The sequence below is a fragment of the Ascaphus truei genome, chromosome 5 (assembly GCF_040206685.1).
Source record: "Ascaphus truei isolate aAscTru1 chromosome 5, aAscTru1.hap1, whole genome shotgun sequence".
Lineage (NCBI taxonomy): Eukaryota > Metazoa > Chordata > Amphibia > Anura > Ascaphidae > Ascaphus > Ascaphus truei.
The window spans coordinates 287,432,380-287,453,162 of record NC_134487.1 but is presented as its reverse complement, the minus strand read 5'-3'; the positions used below and the strand labels follow the sequence as shown (position 1 = coordinate 287,453,162).

General features: G+C 47.1%; 1 protein-coding gene across 6 annotated transcripts in view; it reads left to right on the top strand.

The window, feature by feature from the left end:
* AGBL3 (AGBL carboxypeptidase 3) overlaps window positions 1-20,783 on the top strand; it is a 125,271-nt gene that overhangs the window by 87,367 nt on the left and 17,121 nt on the right. For 4 of the 6 annotated variants that reach the window (XM_075602518.1, XM_075602516.1, XM_075602513.1 and 1 more), the window contains 6 exons: window positions 12,088-12,141; window positions 12,691-12,745; window positions 13,635-13,703; window positions 14,012-14,206; window positions 15,287-15,335; window positions 16,161-16,369. In XM_075602518.1, the coding sequence (XP_075458633.1) occupies window positions 12,088-12,141; window positions 12,691-12,745; window positions 13,635-13,703; window positions 14,012-14,206; window positions 15,287-15,335; window positions 16,161-16,369 (631 nt within the window). The remainder of the gene's footprint in view (window positions 1-12,087; window positions 12,142-12,690; window positions 12,746-13,634; window positions 13,704-14,011; window positions 14,207-15,286; window positions 15,336-16,160; window positions 16,370-20,783) is intronic. The other 2 variants (XM_075602515.1, XM_075602517.1) reach the window with 2 other exon arrangements.

Here is a 20,783-nt window from a genome sequence, read left to right as displayed (position 1 = left end):
CACCCGCCGCCTCACACCCTAGCAGGACACACGCCTCACATTTTTACATCACTTATAGCACCAAAATATACATTGTACTGTGGTGTGGTTACAATAAACCATTTTTATACAACATCGTATTACATTTTCTTCCATCTTTCTTTTCAATATTATTATCCAACCTTTACAACAAACAGTCACCTATTGTTCCACGATTTATAAATAATATTACCTATTACGCATTTACATCCCGGGCAACGCCGGGTCTCTCAGCTAGTTAATAATAATTCTTTATTAATAATTCTTTAATACTAATTCATTATTAATAATTATTTATGATTAATTATGTATTAATAAGTATGATTAGTAATTATTATTAACAATTAATTAACGAATTAATAATTATTACTAATACTTAATACTAATTATTAATACTTAATTATTAATAAAACTTATTAATACTTAATAATTATTAATAATGCGGGGACCCCCACTTGGTTAGCCGGGGAACCCCGGACCGCTGCGGGGTCAGCCGGGGACACACACGGGACCCCCGGCCCCACCTGCCTCCCTCGGGGACCCCCGCGGGGTCAGCCGGGGACACCCGCCTGCCTGTTGTATGGGTTTTGCGCATGCAAAAATGTAAAGCAAGAAATTTCAGCTTTTTTTGTGGCTACCTCGAGTTGACGTGTTTTCTTGAACGCAACTTTCGCGTACGCTAAGGTTGCGTAGCTTAGTGCATCCCGCTTAAAGGCAGAATTTCACGAAAACAGGGTAACGAACGAGCAAAGTTGGACTTAGAAAAATTTCCTGAAAAATGTCACTTTTAGAACGCAAAGTGCCTCTTTGCGTGGCTTACTGAATCGTGTTCAGCGCAACATCACGTTCTAAGAGCACTTTGCGTTCTAAAAACGACTTATCGGAGCTTAGTCCATGACCCCCTTAGGCCTAGGACATAGTGGAATCAGCGTCGCTGAGGCGGGCTGAGCCGCGCTGAACAGGTGCACAAAGCCCCTGCATCTGTAATCAGTGCGGCTATAGTTTCTCGCTCCGCATGTGTGCTGATGCGTGCGGAGGCTGAGAAAATCAGAAGAGACAGGCACGTTTGAAATGTTTCCGCTTGGGGGAGCGGAGGAGCGGTCACGTGACCGCTCCCATCCAAAGGGGCTGCAGCCGGCATTTTACCTACTGTGTCGGTGAGATAGCAGAGCCACCAGACCAGACAGAGTAGAGGCAGCACAGAGGTGTGTGTGTCACTGTGTGTGTGTCACTGTATGTGTGTGTGTGTGTCACTGTGTGTGGGTGCGTGTCACTGTGTGCGTGTCAGTGTATGTGTGTGTCAGTGTATGTGTGTGTCAGTGTGTGTGTGTGTCACTGTGTGTGTGTCACTGTGTGTGTGTGTCACTGTGTGTGTGTGTCACTGTGTGTGTGTGTGTCACTGTGTGTGTGAATTATGTATGTGTGTTTGAATGTGTGTGAATATATTTATCAAAGTTGCACAATGTTAATAAATAATTTATTCTCACAACATGTCTTTTTTTTTAATTTTTAAAATATTATATAATATACATGTACACACACATGTTCCCCAGTGACACACAAACACACAGACCACTTCAAAGTGACACACACAGTTACCCAATGACACACACACAGTGATACCCGCCTCCCAAGCGCGCTTGCTGTCTCCTCTGCCAGGACAGCAAAAAGCTCCTGATAGAGCGAGCGGCAGCAAGCAACAGCAAGCAGCAGCACCAAATTCTTTACTATGTCCCAGGCCTTAGTCTTAACCCAACTTACCGCCACATTAAGCCTAACATTAACTTCGTTAACAGAGCTCTGTGGGTCTGGGTCTTTTAGACTGGTAATAATTACGTTTCATGGTATTTGCAATTTAGTGATAAGAGTTGGGCAAGATTAAGAAAGAAAAATGGGATGGTGTGATGCACCGCTCGTCAATTTCCACCTGTATCCTTATCTTACGTTTTTTATATTCTGCCAGAATTGATCATTAGCTGGTATGACTAGATGGATATATAGTTAGATACGAAACACTTGCATTCTCCTTCACTGAATACATAACTTTTGAAAAAGTTTTGAACGCTGCTTGGCCTTTGGCTCTAGCGAGCAGAAGTGTTTGCGAGAGCCGTCGCCTTGTTGGTTAGTACGACACCTCTTATTATTTTTTGAAATATTATATTTTTGTAAGTCTGTCCATTGGAAATGATACATTCCGCAATTATTCAGCAGGTGGCAAAACCTTCATTCCACCATCAGTAAAAGCACATACAATATACTCCCTAAAAACAAAACTTAAAGCAGCAAAACATGTGAAAACTTATATGGTTTAAAAAAATAACAAATAATTAGATCTTTACTATTGGATAATGGTGTCTATGTTTTTTGTTTGTTTAATTCAACTCTGTACCATTTTTAATGAGTTTTAAAGCATCCTCTGATTTCTGTAGCAGGTTTTAGCCCACCTCCCCAGCAATGGATGACTGTGGTGGAGCGTGCTGTGCCCCCAACTCGCAAGTCAAGTCCTTCCTCAGCACTCCCTCCTGTGTTTCCTCTCGCCCTCCTCCGCTGGCAGAGGGTGCTGCACCGCGGGCTGCGTGTACTAGGGGCTGCGTGTGTACCAGGGGGGCGCTGTGCTGCAGGACACCGCGGGCTGCGTGTACCAGGGAGGCGCTCTGCTGCAGGACACCGCGGGCCTGTGCACCAGGGGGCTGCGTGTGTACCAGGGAGGCCCTCTGCTGCAGGACACCGCGGGCTGTGCACCAGGGGGCTGCGTGTGTACCAGGGAGGCCCTCTGCTGCAGGACACCGCGGGCTGTGCACCAGGGGCTGCGTGTGTACCAGGGAGGCCCTCTGCTGCAGGACACCGCGGGCTTGTGCACCAGGGGGCTGCACGACTCGGAACGCGGCCCCAGCCTGGCACGCGCCGCCGCGCTGCTGGAAGCGGCCCTCCCGCACTGCGCGGCTGTGAGCGGCTTCCTCAAGCCTGCAGCCCAAGTCTCTACTGCAGCCAGGTACATGTCACTGCCTCACCTGGTGCTGTCCTGTCCTCCATTGCGGTGCCACGCTGCTCACTGAGTCCTTCTTCTGTGTGTGTGTGTGTGTGTGTTTGTGTGTATATATATATATATATACATATATATATATATATAAAATACGTGTGTGTGTGTGTGTATATCTGTGTGTGTGTATATATCTGTGTGTGTGTGTGTGTATGTATATCTGTGTGTGTGTATATATATATATATATATATTATACATGGGTGTGTGTGTGTGTGTGTGTGTGTGTGTGTGTGTGTGTGTGTGTGTGTGTGTGGTGTGTGTGTGTGTGTGTGTGTGTGTGTGTGTGTGTGTGTGTATGTGTCCCCTAGGAATTATACATTCTTTTGATTTGAGGTGCATGGGGGGTGATTTGAGGTGCAAGGGGGGGGTGATTTGAGGTGCTGATTTGAGGTGCAAGGGGGGTGATTTGAGGTGCTGATTTGAGGTGCAAGGGGGGTGATTTGAGGTGCAAGGCGGGGGGTGATTTGAGGTGCAGGGGGGGTGATTGGAGGTGCAGGGGGGGGTGATTGCTCAGTAAATTCTATTTTGTAACCCAATCGGAAATATTATTCATAGATACAGTTGTACTGAGCTTTTGAGGCATTTCAAGAAACACAGTTTTAGGTAGGGTGACCAGATTTTGAAAATGAAAAACGGGACTTTTTTTTTTTTACATAACAGTTTATTTATTGTAGTACACTTATACTTTACTACCATTAGTCCTTGTTACATAGTTACACGTGTGTGTGTGTGTGTGTGTGTGTGTGTGTGTGTGTGTGTGTGTGTGTGTGTGTGTGTGTGTGTGTGTGTGTGTGTGTGTGTGTGTGTGTGTGTGTGTGTGTGTGTGTGTGTGTGTGTGTGTGTGTTGACCTCACTAATCGAACAAAAAAAACCCAGATGTGAATGATTCTGAACCCCTTAACCAGTCTCAGGATGCCCCCTCTTCACAATTTCTAAAGCAGCAATCCCGCCTGGGATCTTACCTGATCCGCAGTCCCTCACAGTACTATACAGGAGGGGAGGTGTTCCCTACCTGTCTTCCGATGTCTCCCGCGTGAAACTTGAGTCAGATCTGGAAGAAAGAAGGGTAGGTTACTTCGGTGTAGGTATACGGCAGTTAAGATAAGACAGGGAGGGTGAGAGAGACAGAGAGGGTGAGAGAGACAGGGAGAGGTGAGAGAGAGGGTGAGAGAGAGACAGGGAGAGAGAGGGTGAGAGAGAGACAGGGAGAGAGAGACAGGGAGAGAGGGTGAGAGAGAGACAGGGAGAGAGAGGGTGAGAGAGAGAGACAGACAGAGAGAGGGTGAGAGACAGACAGAGGGTGAGAGAGACAGAGACGGGGAGACAGAGAGGGAGAGAGAGAGGGGGAGAGAGAGAGGGAGAGAGTGGGAGACAGGGAGGGGGAGACGGGGAGGGGGAGACGTGGAGGGAGAGAGGGGGAGACAGGGAGAGAGGGGAAGACAGGGAGAGGGAGTGAGGGAGACACACACACACAGATACACACACAGGTACACACACACACTGGTACGTACACACACACACAGACACACACAGACACACACACACACTGGTACACACACACACACACACACACAGGTACATACACACACACACACTGGTACACACACACACACACACACACAGATACACACACACACAGGTACACACACACACACACACACACACTGGTACACACATACACACACACACTGGTACACACACATACACACTGGTACACACACTGGTACACACACTGGTACACACACACACACATTGGTACACACACACACACACACACAACATACAAACACACTGGTACACACACACACACATTGGTACACACACACACAGGTACAAACACACACACACTGGTACACACACACACACACACACACACACACACACACACACACACTGGTACACACACACACACGAGTACACACACACACTGGTACACACACTGGTTACACACACACACACACACTGGTACACACACACTGGTACACACACACACACACTGGTACACACACACACACACACTGGTACACACACCACCCACACACACACACACTGGTACACACACACACTGGTACACACACACACACACACTGGTACACACACACACACTGGTACACACACACACTGGTACACACACACACACACACACACACACACACACACACTGGTACACACACACACACACACACACTGGTACACACACACACACACACACTGGTACACACACACACACACACACACACCACACACACACACACTGGTACACACACACTTACACACACACTGGTACACACACTGGTACACACACACACACACACACACTGGTACACACACACACACACACACACACACACACACACACACACTGGTACACACACACACACACACACACACTGGTACACACACACACACACACTGGTACACACACACACACACACTGGTACACACACACACACACACACACTGGTACACACACACACACACACACACACACACACACACACACACTGACACACACACAACTGACACACACACACACACACACACACACTGATACACACACACACACACTGGTACACACACACACACACACTGGTACACACACACACACACACACACACACTGGTACACACACTGGTACACACACACACACACACACACACTGGTACACAGACACACACACAGGTACACACACACACACACACACACACACAGTGAAGTACAGACAGAGGCAGCCACGAGCAGGCGGTTCCCCGCCTCCCCCTGCACCCACCCCCGCGCCCATCTCCCGCACCAAGGGGGGGGGGGAGATGGGAGCGCCGGGAGGCAAAGGTACAAATTGCCGCCCCCCCTCCCCCGGCGGGCAGCCACGGGTTCCCGGGGCAGAATAGGGGGACACCGCGCAGCCACCACTGCCCGCCCCCGCGCCCATCTCCCGCACCAAGGGGACTGTAGGGGAAGAGAGCGCCAGGACAGGAAGCACCGGATCAAAAACCCACCTCATATCACCCAAGGCGGGCAGAGTGGGGGAGACACCGCGCAGAGGAGCCAGGACCGGGCAGAGACACACACACCACGTGTGCTCTGCCGCAGGAAGCAGAAGCCCCGCCCCCAGGCACCCTGGCCCTGCCCCCCACCCCCAGGAACCCTGGCCCTGCACCCCGCCCCCAGACACGCTGGTCCTGCCCCCCGCGGCCTGCCCCAAGGCACCCTGGCCCTGCCCCCCACCCCCAGGAACCCTGGCCCTGCACCCCGCCCCCAGGCACGCTGGTCCTGCCCCCCGTGGCCCGCCCCCGCAGCACCCTGGTCCTGGCCACCCTACCCCCCAGGCACGCTGGCCCTGCCCCCCCCCCCCCCCACGGCACCCTTCCTTCCATCCATTCCCACATGCCGGGCCTTGGTGAAGGATGATGCCGGGGGGGGGGGGGGGGGGCTTAATGCTGGGACGCAGGGGATTGGCCAACAAGGTAGGAAACTGCCGGGGGGGCGGGACTTTGTACAATGCCGGGCCGCATCCAATCAGCAAGACCCATTTTCCACGTAACACAAGCCCAAGCCCAACCCCTGGCATTAAAAAAAAAATACTTACCAGCCGGGCTGCTGCAGTCTCCTCTTCCGTGCCGCTGCAGACTCGCGCAACGCACACAGCGCACCGCAGCTTACTCGCGCTCCGCCGGCGACAAAAAAAAAACGGGGACACATTGAGGAAAACCCGGGACATTTCCGTGACACACAGGAAACCGGGACAGCTCTCGAAAAACCGGGACTGTCCCGGGAAAAGGGGGACGGGTTGTCACCCTAGCTTTAGGTGTATCTTTGTAGCAAAAGGGATACAAAATGAGGGCTGTACAAACCTTAACCTATGGTCTTCTGTATATAATGAAGAATTCCCCAGTTCAGTGACATGCAATAATACAATATACTGTACACATCATTTCAAAGGTGTGAAAAATGTTGGGAAATACAGGCAGTAAATTAACAAACTCCTCTTAATTTTCAAGCAGCTTGCCCAAGTTTTACTTCTGCCTTGGTACATTATATTTAGTATAAGGCAGGGGTGCGCAAACTCTTCTCCCTGCGCAACGTGCCTGTTCTCACGCCCCCCCCCCCCTCTCGGCTTCGACGTCAGAAGGCGCCTCGGGGTCATGTGACGTCATGTTGCCATGGCAACGTGACGTCACGTGACCCCGCACCATCATTTGACTCCGGGTTGCTTTGGCGACGCTGGAAAGTTAAGGCAAGTAAAGTTAGAGGCCTCGCGCGATCCCAGCATTTAATTTAAATGCCTTCGGAGAAGCGTGGGGCCTGTAACCGCCGCCGCCCCCCCCCCAGAAAATCTCGCGCCCCCTAGTTTGTGCACCTTTGGTGTAAGGTATTCACCTTCCCATAGATATTTGCTATTTGCTATATACCAAATATTTGAGGCCCATTCATAAAAAGACTTATAGGGGAGAGTCACTGAGCTATGCAGCAAGCATCATACCCCGATCCAATGAAATGTGATTCGAGCCAATGGCAGCTAATGACGAATCAGGTGCCATAACTCGCTTCGGCGCTTAGTAAATCCTGGCGAGTGTCCTACACGCACACAGTGGCAGTGTCACATTAACACTATGGGGTATTTTCAATATACTCACTCTGAAGCGGCTATTGACGGATGAAAATCCACGGTGATGCTGAGAATGGGCCAAGCGGCAGCTGCGAATGTAAAGCTTAACATACTAGACTATGAATAGGAATATAAATACCACTAATTACTCTACACAGTAGCTATATTAAGAGGTGCTGTATATTTAGTTCACTTGAAGATCCCCAAACATGGAAACGTTAAGTATTTGGGTCTGATTTTGCTCCTAAAATTAAAAATGCCATTTAAAAAATACCACATGAGCACATTCACGCCTCGGACAGGTCTACAACCCTGCCTTTCCCCAATGCTTCCACTGCAGCCAGGGATTCTGGGCAAGGACATGCAAATGAGCACTCGGTGTGTCACTCTTATTCATTTTAACATGGACCCCTATAAACTTAAGCTCCCATATTACACAGCTTTTACAGCACAGCCTGGGTTACAGAAGTGCATAGCCAGTATACCTACTCCCAGACAGCTCTCTGCCTATACATGTTGTCCTTGAGCAGGAAATTGGAATGGTCTAAGCCAGGGGTTTGCAACGTTTTGACCCTGCGCCCCCTGCCTAATCACCTCCCGGCTCCCGCCCACCCTCCTGCTCGGCCTCGGCATTGCGGGGTCACGTGATGTCATGTTGCCATGGCAACGTGCATCACGTGACCCCGCTGTGTCATGTGATGCTGGGTTACCATGGCGACGGTTCGCCAACGACCAGGTAAGGCTGTGTCCATACAACCTTTTGACCGCGCGGAGGCGTGCGCACACGTGATGTCACCCGCGTGAAGCGGCAGCGTTCTGTGGATAAGGTAGACGCGCCATGGGGGACGTGTCTAGGGGCGTGTATGTGACGTCACGGAGATGGTTCGCCCTCGTTGGGCGAACCGCTCAGGTGACCTGCCTGTCGCACCGAGAAATCAGTTTGAACTGATTCCTTGCGCACCGTGCACCACCTCCTGTTGTCGCATGCGTGCGGTCTATGGGCGCGATCAATGCCTTAAGGCAATGTGATTACGCCGTGCGCGCACACGTCTCCGAGCTGTCTTCGCATGGACGCCGCCTAAGAGAAGCATTTAATTTAAATGCCTAGGGGGAGAACGCGGGACCTCTGTAGCCGCCGTACCTACCCACCCGTGGAAAATCTCCCGCCCCTTCTTTGCGCACCCTTCGTCTAAGCGGTTTGTGATTTGTGATTTGATAAGATAGTTTGATACTGTTCCGTGCTACACCAGACATAATTAAATAAATAGCTGTTTAGAAGTAACAGCTTAAGTAATACTACTTTTATTTGGGTCTTTTCCAGATCAGCACAGCGACAGTAGTTAGATAGCACAGCCGTCCTATATCAGTCGGGCTCCGATCCCGTATGGAGTGTCTGTTGCAAGAAGACCATTTCAGTAAACATCTACGCAGTGTCTATGGTGTCTTCTGCCATTATTTGTAGTTACAGATTGCAGAGATGTGAAATCTTATTGCAAAAAGGGTATTTAAGTGATATGAGCTGACGGCCCACATCAACTCATCTTCTGACTCCATCCTTCCACTGCAACATTGAACCCCCAGAGGGGCAAAGCGTTTTGTGAGTCCTACAGCTGAAAGACTGGCACTGTTAGGTTTAAAAAGGACTTCTAGGCTACCGATTCAGTTTGCAATAATAAAGCGAAGGCACTCCGCTATGAACCAACCTCTCTTGTAATGTTTGTTTTAATGTTTAAGATGTTATAGGTTAAATGGATAATTCCAGGCATTATTGAAATTCCTGCTTGCCGATTGGTATACATTCTGGGCATTAATAGTCACTAATGCCAAGAATATTTGGGCACCTTGGCAAATCAGATGGCAGGGACTTTATTAATTACTTCATCGGTGTTAATGCGGAGGAGTGGTGGGGTGGGAGGTTTGGTGGTGGTGGAGAGGAGTGGGGGTTTGATCCGGTGGTGATGACGAGCAGTGGGAGGGAGGAGGAGCTAGGGAGGGTGGTCCGGTGATGGTGTGGTCAAGGGGGTGGGAAAGCGGTCTGGTGGTGATGACGAGCAGGAGGATGCGAGTTCCGGTGGTGGTGTGGAGTAGCGGGTGGGCGGGGGGCGGTCTGGGTGTGGTGCAGAGGAGCGGGTGGGAGGGCGATCCGGTGGTGGTCGTGTGGTGTTGCAGAGAAGCAGTTGGGAGGGTGGTCTGCTGGTGATGCGTAGGAGCAGGACGGTGGGAAGTCTGTCTGTAATTGCAGGAGGCCATTGGTAAACCTATCATAGTAATAGTTCCCAATGGACAGGGCATGACCTGGCCACTAATGCCCAGGAGGGTTATTCAACTGAGAATTAATGGCCAGCTAATTCCCTATCCTTCATGAATTAGAACGTAATAATAGATCTTATCTAAGAGTTAAAAGTTAGCATAGAACAGCACCACTCTAAATATATCAAAGTTTACATTATACTGTTAGAGTTAAAGACCAATTTGACGATTGTACAGAAGCCAAGGCGTTATAAACTCGTTTTTATAAAACCCTGAAACACAAGGGGAGAGGGGTGGCTTGTGTCACTACTCTGGGAGCTTCTGGGTGCAGACATCTAAATTGAACCAATCAGTAATGGCCTTATCAAGTTAATCATACATTTGCCACATGCCATGTGTTAAGGAGTTTATGGCAAATCAAACTTGTCAGAGTTTGATGATGCACTTATAGGGAGGGAGGAATAATACAGATACAGAGCAGTACATGTATATATGTATGTATGTATGTCTTTATTTATATAACGCCATTAATGTACATAGCGCTTCACAGTCGTAATACATGTGACATAATAATGTAAAATTACAAATAATACAAATAACACATAATGGGAAGAAGCGCTTAAGACTTACGAGTAAAATTAGGAAAAGGAGTCCCTGCCCCAAAGAGCTTACAATCTTAAGTGGTAAGTAGAAAGAACATACAGAGAAAGTAGGAAGGTGTTATGTTAGATGCATCTGCAAGGGGCCATGGTTGATGTATGATGTGTATCGTCTCAGCCACGGAGCTACTCATGTGCTTCGTTAGGGAGGTGGGTTTTAAAAGGTGGATAGAGAGGGTGCTACTTGGATATTGAGGGGAAGGGCATTCCAGAGGTGTGGGCAGTTAGTGAGAAAGGTTTAAGACAGGAGAGGGCTTTAGATACAAAAGTGGCAGAGAGAAGACATTCTTGAGCACAACGCAAGAGCCGGGATGGTGTATAGTGAGAAATTAGGGCTGAGATATAAGGAGGAGCAGAACATTGTATAGCCTTAAAAGCGGGGAAAAGAATTGTGTGTGATACTGGATTTGATAGGAAGCCAGGAGAGGGATTTCAGCAGGGGAGGAGCTGAGACAGATTTAGGAAAAGTAAAGTGATTCTGGCATCAGCATTTAGAATAGATTGTATGGGAGACAGGTGAATGGCAGGAAAGCCGGTCACCAGAAAGTTACAATAGTCGAGACGGGAAAGAATAAGGGCCTGTGTCAGAGTTTTAGCAATAGAGCAACAGAGGAAATGTTGTAAATGCCTCATATTGCATCAAGTTTAAAGCAACAAAAAAAATTGCATCCCTTGTTATAAAACACATTCTGGCTCCCACTACGTTTTGATTAATATTGCAATGCTGTTCTGAGCGTTAATGTTGGCCTTTGAAAATCCAAAACTTTGAAAGAAAAAAAAAAAGGGTATAAAGGGAAAATAGCAAAATCATACTACCAAAATCCTATCCTTTATGTTGACCAGGACACTCCTGTGTAGCATAGGATCCTGATTATGGACTATTATCATAATACATAGATGGTTATTGCAAAGCTTTAAAGGAGCAATCTACCCAACCCCCACTTTTTCTTTACAGAATTGGAACAGGGGGGTCCTGCAGAACCAGGGAATCCTCATAGCTGACACTGACCTCCTCCCACCCAGCTTTCACCATGTAGAAAAAGCGGGTTTAAAAAACCCCCAGAAGTAACTGCTCCTTTAAGGACCTGTTTCTGATGTCTGTATTCAGGAGTTTCACCAGCTATTTAGTTGTTAATGACCTTTAAGTCTCATTGATTGAGCTCTCTGAAATGAAGTCCATTTACACAATGATCTTTTAGTCTATCAATGTGGAATTCAAATGTAAATTCAATTATATCACGTAAGCAGGAAAAACTGGGACTACTAGATGTCATTATTTACCATTAATTAATATTAAGATGTCATTATGTGCCATCACCTGATTTAAATATTGTCTGCAGCAGCCAAACATGGTAACTGTTATTAACTTGAACCCAACAATACTGAATTAGGGCCTTAGACCATTGAAGATTACAACCTGGTAAGTAATTTGCACTTGAACATGTATGAAACTACCAATGGAGTTTGATGTGACTATTTTCTGCTCTTACTGATCACATCTGTTTTTGTAAAGGTCTCAGTGGTCTACCTCGTCTTCAACACCAAAGGGGAAGTAATTACGACAAAGGTAAGCAAACGATGACCATTAGAAATAGAGCATATGGGTGAAGCCAATATAAATTGGGGATGTTAGGGTAGATGAAGATAGGGTAGGTGTACTAGGGGAAGAGCATATAGAATCAGGAAAAGGGTCCTGTCCCAAGAACTTCTGCACGAGTGGAGAGATAGGCAGGAAAACCCCTATTGCGTGCACTTAGTTACCCTTAGATAGAGTAAATAATATCTATTTGTGTGATTCTGTTGAAATCAAGCTGCACACAAGCAGGTTTTCTTCCCCGTTTGTGTAGTAATGAAAAGCAAAGCAGAGGTGCAAATCTTTGTAGGTAAATTCTAATATGGCTTTGGCAGAAATGTATGCTGTACACAGCACCCCATTAGAATCTACCTACAAGGATTTGCGCCTCTTCTTTGCTTTTCTTATGTAATTCGGCCCCAAACAATTGATGAAAAACAGTTACAAATTCAGCCCTTTGCTCCTCTCACAATGACTACAAAAATAGTTCTTTGTAGTTCTGTAAAACCCCTTTACGTCTGTTTTTCTGCATTTTTCATACAGTCCCACTCCTGTCTCAGGAAAGAGGGCGTGGTGGATATTACAGATACCTTTAATGGTGAGTTGTGAATTGGTAAGACCTCAATGTCCAGTACTTGTTCCAAAAGACAATTGACATATACTGTATGCCAATATAAAAAAACACTAATAGGTCCTTGGTTTATCTTGTTTCCCTTATCATGTTTCCAGCTGCTTCAGGCTAATACTTCAGGCTACAGATCCCAAAAGCACAATACTGTACAACTTTCCCTGGCTGGATTGGTTGGTTTTTACTTTAACAGTAGTGCAAGCCATTTCATGCAATTAGCTGAAGCTTTAATCTCCTGTTAAGGGAAGAAGAGAAAACATGAAAATCCTAATATGTTCGCCTGCATGTACATGCCAAAATGTGTGATATCTGAAGTATAAACACTGTTTGAGAGAGCTGGCTTGGGAAATGTGTTACACAGATAACAAAGTTAAAATAAAGGACCCTGCACACTCAAAATGTCGTTTTTTTTGTAATAAAAAATAATCGTAATTAAATGCGTAAAGACATCTGCACAAAGTAAAGAGCATCTAATGAAGCTGTTACCCCAGAAATACTGCTTACTGAGTATTTATTTTTGGCTTATTTATGTATATTTCTTCACTTTTTGGAATAGTCTTATGGTTTTTATAATGTAATTACACAGTTCTCAATACTGAATGTGCAGTGTCATTGATTTTGTGCGTTACATCTTGCTGATCTTTTTAGTGTGTCCTCATTTTATTTTTATTGCACAGCTTATAAACTCTGAGTCTTCATAATGGACTCAAGTGTTCTTTTACAGTATCTTTACGTATATTGTACAATAGAGAACATTTGTCGCAGTTTTTCCCACCATAATTGTAATTTAATTGGGCTTAAATTTTTTTTTTTTTTAAATAAATAAAATTGGTTAAATATCTCTTGCCTCTCTTCATAGGCAGTGCTCCTTCCTTGGAGTTGAATTATGCTAATGGTTTCAACATCATCTTCCCTCCACATAGAGTTGGTAAGATTTGGGGTGAACAGGCTGAGGACTACATTGGCTTTTAGAGCATATGATAGGATTTCCAAAAATATGCTGTTGGCCCTATGGCAGTGAAAGAGTTTAGAAAACCTAGGTAACTCACAGCAAATGACATTGTACAACAGCATCCTATACTTATGTCCCATTTTTTGCTGGCCTAAATGACCTGTCCCTGGTCAGCCTATTAGAAATTTGGTAGCTTTATTTAAGACTTATTAATAAGGGTTCTTTGACTGATTACAACAATATTTTGTTCAGTCCAGTAAACACATTATGTCTATCTACACCAGGCTTCCGCTGGAACAAACCTCTGCCTTTGTTGAAAAGTTTCCTGTCCCAGACATTCCCTCTCCCACTGACCACCATTCTGCAGCAGTGTTGCTATAGTGACGTCCCAACAGGCAATGAGGACACATCCAACTCGAATATCTCCAAGGAAGGGACTGATCATAAATCCGGAGATAAAAATATAATCGACAGACCAGGTGGGTGTGTATATATATATATATATATATATATATATATATATATATATATATATATATATATATATATATATATATATATATATATATATGTATGTATAGAAATAGGAAGAGACTTTCATGGGAATGTCTTCGGGGAGCAGCAAGTAAGAGTGATGACTGGCTCCCACCTGGGACAGAAGACTCCATTCATATAAGGATCCAGCAGAGGAACGGCAGAAAGACCCTCACTACAGTACATGGCATCTCTGATGATGACGACGATAAAAAGAAACTAGTTAAAGACTTTAAGAAGAAATGTAGCAATGTAATATTGTAATTCCCCCTTTACATGATGATTAGTATTGGTTGTACTGTAAGCTGTGATGCTTTTGAAGGGACCAACATGAGATTTCTTCATAGATAACATTATAGTGTACCGAGCTTTCAGAACGCCGTTGGTACTATCGGTATACGTGAAGAATACGCCTACTGCAGGTATCGCAACATGCAACAAGTCTGCATTTCTCCGTAACCAATACTGCTGCTAAAACTTTGATCTACATTGTGTTGATTTGGAGAAACAGTCAACCCCTACGCTTCTTTATATAAACTCTGAAAACAACTCATTGAGATCCCATATTTACTAAACCGTGCTAATCCATAAGACCGGAAGACACTTGGCGTGGTGAAAGGGTGTCTTATGAAATAATAGTGCTGGATTCCTAATGGCTTCAGATATTTTGACTCCCGATTAGAAATGTGTGGGATTAATAGGCTCAGAATAACACTTGTGGATGTATACCGTAAGGTGTTTTTTACTTTAAATTGGAGATTCCAAATTGCTTGTACATACAGTCGGTGCATAAGACATTGTGCCAACTTGGATGAATTCCAGTGATAGAGAGCCTAAGACATTTCATTTGAGATACTCTTATTGCCTTCCATTGTTTTGATAGACTTGGCAATTAAACTAAATCAATATTTTAAATCATTTTGCATCCACTTGTTGATATATCAACAACACTACTTTACAGCTAACCCTGTACTAGTATTTCTCTGCTCCTCAACAAACAACTGTTTTGATTTTGTGTCATCTAGGCAAAGCGCCCGTTTCATCTGCCCCTCAGCATCGAGCAAAACATGCCAGGTAAATTAAACTAAGTGGTATTTTCCTGATTATTATTTTGAATTTCTGACTTGTCCTTCTAAAATACCTGTGAATACTCTCTCCACCAGAGAAAGAAGCGGCAGCCCAGAGGTCTTATGAATAAAATGTTCAATATTTTTTTTGTGGATGGATCCACGTTGGGGACCGAAACGTTGATCCGTCCACAAATAAAATATTGAAAATGTTATTCATAAGACTTCTAGAGCGTCGCTTCTTTCTCTGGTAGAGAGAGTATTCACAGGTATCTTATTTCACCTTGGCGGGCGATTGCTGTGAACCTGAGACATTTCAATGAAGTCGTGGGAGTGCACCCTTTCTTCAAGTATTGCTGTCCTTATAAAAGACAGACAGTTGATTTTTAACAACCAGTTAAGAACCGTCAATCTGGTTCTTAATATTTACAGTCTGGGTATTCATTAACTGCTAACATAGCTGAGTAGGGACTTTTTGTGTTGTTAAGTGGATGACTAATTTCTTTGTAACCTTTAGCTCTAGTGAAGAATGATGTCCATGGTGTCTGCATCCCCCCCCTAGTGTCATGTCACTGCCTACATTCAAATCCTTTCCTGACTGATGGGAACGTAGATTTAAAATGCTGACTTCAGCAGGTCTCCTGTTTTTGTTACATTTTGAACAGGAGCCTGAAAAACCTTAATGCATAAAAACACCGCGTTTCACCTGTTTTAAGGCAAAAAGCTTTTTGCTTGATTGAATTAGTGGGACGTCTACTTTTATTTTTTAAAAATGGGTAGCGCATCCTTTTAATTTGCACTGAAAATGCAATAACTCTCGATGCATTTTTAGCTCTGAACAGGGTCTCTGGGCTAGAAAAATGCAGCTGAAAAAGGACCCCAGTCCTCCATTGCTGTATGATCCTGTGAACCATAGCCTGCTCCCTCCACCCCAGAGAGCTAGCGTTTCAGCCCCACCCTGCACAGCCGTAGCGACGGCATTTCCGAAGGTTCAGGATCCGTCTGGTAGTGGAAGAGAGCAGAGATGTGCATGTGTTGAAGGTAATGGACACATTTATAAGAGTGGGGAGCACGATCCATTCGTACAGATATATAAACGGTTGTCACTAGACAAGGTATTCAATTTGAATACATGTTTTTCAGCCTCAGTATCCATATGTTTATGTTTATAGTCTGTGTGAGTTTACAATGCAGACGGGGGAACCGCTCCACTCTGATGCACAACTTCTGGTTTCACCGACTTTTCCGTTCTGACACCAAGGTGTTGTAAACTCTAAAATTCTCAGGTGTTATTCTCTATTTATTGAACTTGATTAGACGGTGAAAGTGCCGATCGGGGTCCTGTCAAACAGAAACTGCTATTGAAGTCAATGGGAGTTTCTGTGCGATAATGCCCCATTGGCATCATCACGGTTTAATGAATAAGCCCCTGAAAGTTCAAATAGTGAATAGCAGAAAGCATGATGTTTTGAAGCCGATGTCAGTTTTCAACTAGGAAAGGGATGGGTAACTCAAGTCCTCAACCTGACCTGTTGATGGTCCTTTTCAGGATATCCCTGCTTCAGCACAAGTGGCTCAGTCGTTGACTGAGACAGCTGTGCAGAAGCAGGGATATCCTTAACCTGACACACACACACATACCCAGTAAGCTCAAACCCCAATACCCATCACATCATATATATATATATATATATACACATATATATATATATACTGTATATATATATATATATATATATATATATATATATATATATATATATATATATATATATATATATAGTGTTCGACAAACCTATACATCTGCACGCCCAGGGCGAGTGGATTTAACATCGTGGCGAGCTCCTATTGGCCCAAGCAGCACACGTGTGGTACAAGGTGGCGAGTAGAATTTTTTTGTTCGGCGAGTAGATTTTTTGGTGATTTGTCGACCACTATATATATATATATATATATATATATATATATATATATATACAGTGTTCGACAAATCACCCAAAAAATCTACTCGCCCAACCAAAAAATCTACTCGCCACCTAGTCCCGCCCCTTGCCCCGCCCCCAACCCCGCTTTAAAATAAAATATATAAATAAAATACATTTAATAAATTCCTAGTCAGAACAACATTCGTTTTTGACAAATGTATTTATTGTATTACATTATACTACAATTAGTCCTTGTTACGTGTGTGTGTGTGTGTGTAAATGTCGGATCTAGAATTAAAAGCCAGGTGTGAATGACTAGTTTCCTGAACCACTTAACCAGTGTCTGGATGCCACCGCTTCACAATATCTAAAGCAGCAATCCCACCTGGGATCTTACCTGATCCGCAGTCCCTCAATGTCCAGGTACCCTCATTCCCGCAATGTTATACATTGGAGGGGAGGTGTTCCCTACCTGTCTTCTGGGTTAGGGGGGGGGGTTCCGATGTCTTCCGTGTGAAGCTTGAGTCAGATCTGGAAGAAAGCAGTATAGGGCAGTTAAGATTTTGGTGTAGTATAGGGCAGTTACGATATATAGGGTAAATAAGAGATCCAGATCCAGAGTGTGAGTGACAGAGAGAGAGAGAGTGTGGGGAGAGAGAGAGAGAGAGTGTGGGGGAGAGAGAGAGTGTGTGGGGGAGAGAGAGAGAGTGTGGGGGAGAGAGAGTGTGGGGGAGAGAGAGAGTGTGGGGGAGAGAGAGAGAGTGTGGGGGAGAGAGAGAGAGAGTGTGGGGGAGAGAGAGAGAGTGTGGGGGAGAGAGAGAGTGTGGGGGAGAGAGAGAGTGTGGGGGAGAGAGAGTGTGGGGGAGAGAGAGAGTGTGGGGGAGAGAGAGAGTGTGGGGGAGAGAGAGAGAGTGTGGGGGAGAGAGAGAGTGTGGGGGAGAGTCGGGGAAAGAGAGAGAGAGAGAGTGTGGGGGAGAGAGAGAGAGTGTGGGAGAGAGAGAGAGTGTGGGGGGAGAGAGAGTGTGGGGGGAGAGAGAGAGAGAGGGTGGGGGAGAGAGAGAGAGAGGGTGGGGGAGAGAGAGAGAGTGTGGGGGAGAGAGAGAGAGTGTGGGGGAGAGAGAGAGTGGGGGAGAGAGAGAGAGTGTGGGGGAGAGAGAGAGTGTGGGGGAGAAAGAGAGAGAGTGGGGGAGAGAGAGTGTAGGGGAAAGAGAGAGAGAGAGTGTGGGGGAGAGTGAGAGTGTGGGGGAGTGTCGGGGAAAGAGAGAGAGAGAGTGTGGGGGAGAGAGAGAGTGTGGGGGAGAGAGAGAGAGAGAGTGTGGGGGAGAGAGAGAGAGTGTGGGGGAGAGAGAGAGAGAGAGTGTGGGGGAGAGAGAGAGAGAGAGAGAGTGTGGGGGAGAGAGAGAGTGGGGAAGAGGGAGAGTGTGGGGGAGAGAGAGAGTGTGGGGGAGAGAGTGTGGGGGAGAGAGAGAGAGTGTGGGGGAGAGAGAGAGTGGGGGAGAGAGAGTGTGGGGGAGAGAGAGAGAGAATGTGGAGGAGAGAGAGAGTGTGGGGGAGAGAGAGAGAGAGTGTGGGGGGAGAGAGAGTGTGGGGGGAGAGAGAGAGAGTGTGGGGAGAGAGAGAGTGTGGGGAGAGAGAGAGTGTGGGGCGGAGAGAGAGTGTGGGGGGAGAGAGAGAGTGTGGGGGAGACAGAGGAGAGAAACGGTGGGTGACACACACAGAGGGTGGGTGATACATAGAGAGAGAGAGGCTGGGTGAGTGGCTGGCTGGGTGGGGCAGGGGTGACTGGGTGGGTGGGTGAGTGACTGACACTGACTGGGGCAGGGGTGACTGACACTGACTGGGGCAGGGGTGACTGACACTGACTGGGGGTGGGGGGGTGACTGACACTGACTGGGGGTGGGGGGGTGACTGACACTGACTGGGGGTGGGGGGGTGACTGACACTGACTGGGGGTGGGGGGGTGACTGATACTGACTGGGGGTGGGGGGTGACTGACACTGACTGGGGGTGGGGGGTGACTGACACTGACTGGGGGTGGGGGGTGACTGACACTGACTGGGGGTGGGGGGTGACTGACACTGACTGGGGGTGGGGGGTGACTGACACTGACTGGGGGTGGGGGGTGACTGACACTGACTGGGTACCTCTGGTGTGTCACACATTCTCCCATACACACAGACAGACAGACACACACACACACACAGGGGGGGAGGGAGGAAAGGCCGCGACCAGCACCACCACCACCACGCTCCTCCCCCACCCACCCGCGCCCATCTCCCGCTCGTGGGAGGGGGGGGGGCAGGCCGACACCCCCCCCCCATACCTCACGCGGTCGTAGTTTGGGGAGGTGGAAGGCACGTTGCGATGTGTCCCCCAGCGGGCGCCCCAGGGGACAGTCAGCCCCGCCGTGGCCGCCACTGCCCTGCTCCCCTCGAGGGCATGAAGCTTGTGGTCGAGCGGGCAGACGCCCCCCACCCCACACCCCACACCTTATGCTGCGCCGTCATGATAGCTGGGCACACTCTCCCATGCATACACACAGACACACTCGACAGGGGGAAGAAGAGGAAAGGCCGCGCGACCACCACCTCTGTCCCGCTCGTCCCCCCTCCCCCCGTGACCATATCCAACCCCGCGCGGGGATCGTCGGGGTAAGCGGGGACAGGGACAGAAGGGGGGGGACCCCCCTACCATCCCCTGCCCCGCGCGGGGATCAGCAGGAAGACGGGGTAAGCGGGGACAGGGACAGAAGGGGGGACACCCCCCTACCATCTCCTGCCCCGCGCGGGGATCAGCAGGAAGACGGGGTAAGCGGGGATAGAAGGGTGGACACCCCCTTACCATCTCCTGCCCCGCGCGGGAAGCGGGGAGGAGGCTTGCAGGAGGCAGGGAAGGATCAGAGGGGCCGCAGCATGCAGAGATTGGAGAGTACTTACTCTCCAATAGATCTCCGGCCAGAAAGAATGGCTGCTCGTTGGGGGCTGGCTCATATAGAGCCTGGCCGCGCGCCCATAAAGCCTGGGAGCGCTCGCCAATCAGCAATCAGGTAGGTGGAGTTTTTATTTTTTTTTATTTTTCAGCGCGAGCAGGGAAATTTAGCGCGAGCGCAGGAAATTTAAAAAAACAAGCACGTTTTCTGCTTGGGCCAATATTTACCCGCCCGGGGGTTAAATCCACATGCCCCGGGCGTGTAAATGTATAGGATTGTCGAACACTGTATATATATATATATATATATATATTTATATTTATATTTATGTCAAAAGGAGTGCTACTGTGCGTGGCAAATGTATACAACAAAAGACAGGGGAGCCCAATGCTACATCCAATTGACAAAACATATGGTAATAAGTATAAAGTTTAAATACAATAATAATATTTTCTTAGTTTTTTAGTTAAACCCTTTGGCCAAAGCGTCATAAGCCTGCATACCAACGTCAAGGTATAACCACATTTGCAGGTCCGAACACTACACTAAAATGGACAGGACCCACTGTGATTGTTTCCCCTCATACAGAGGGAAAATGAAA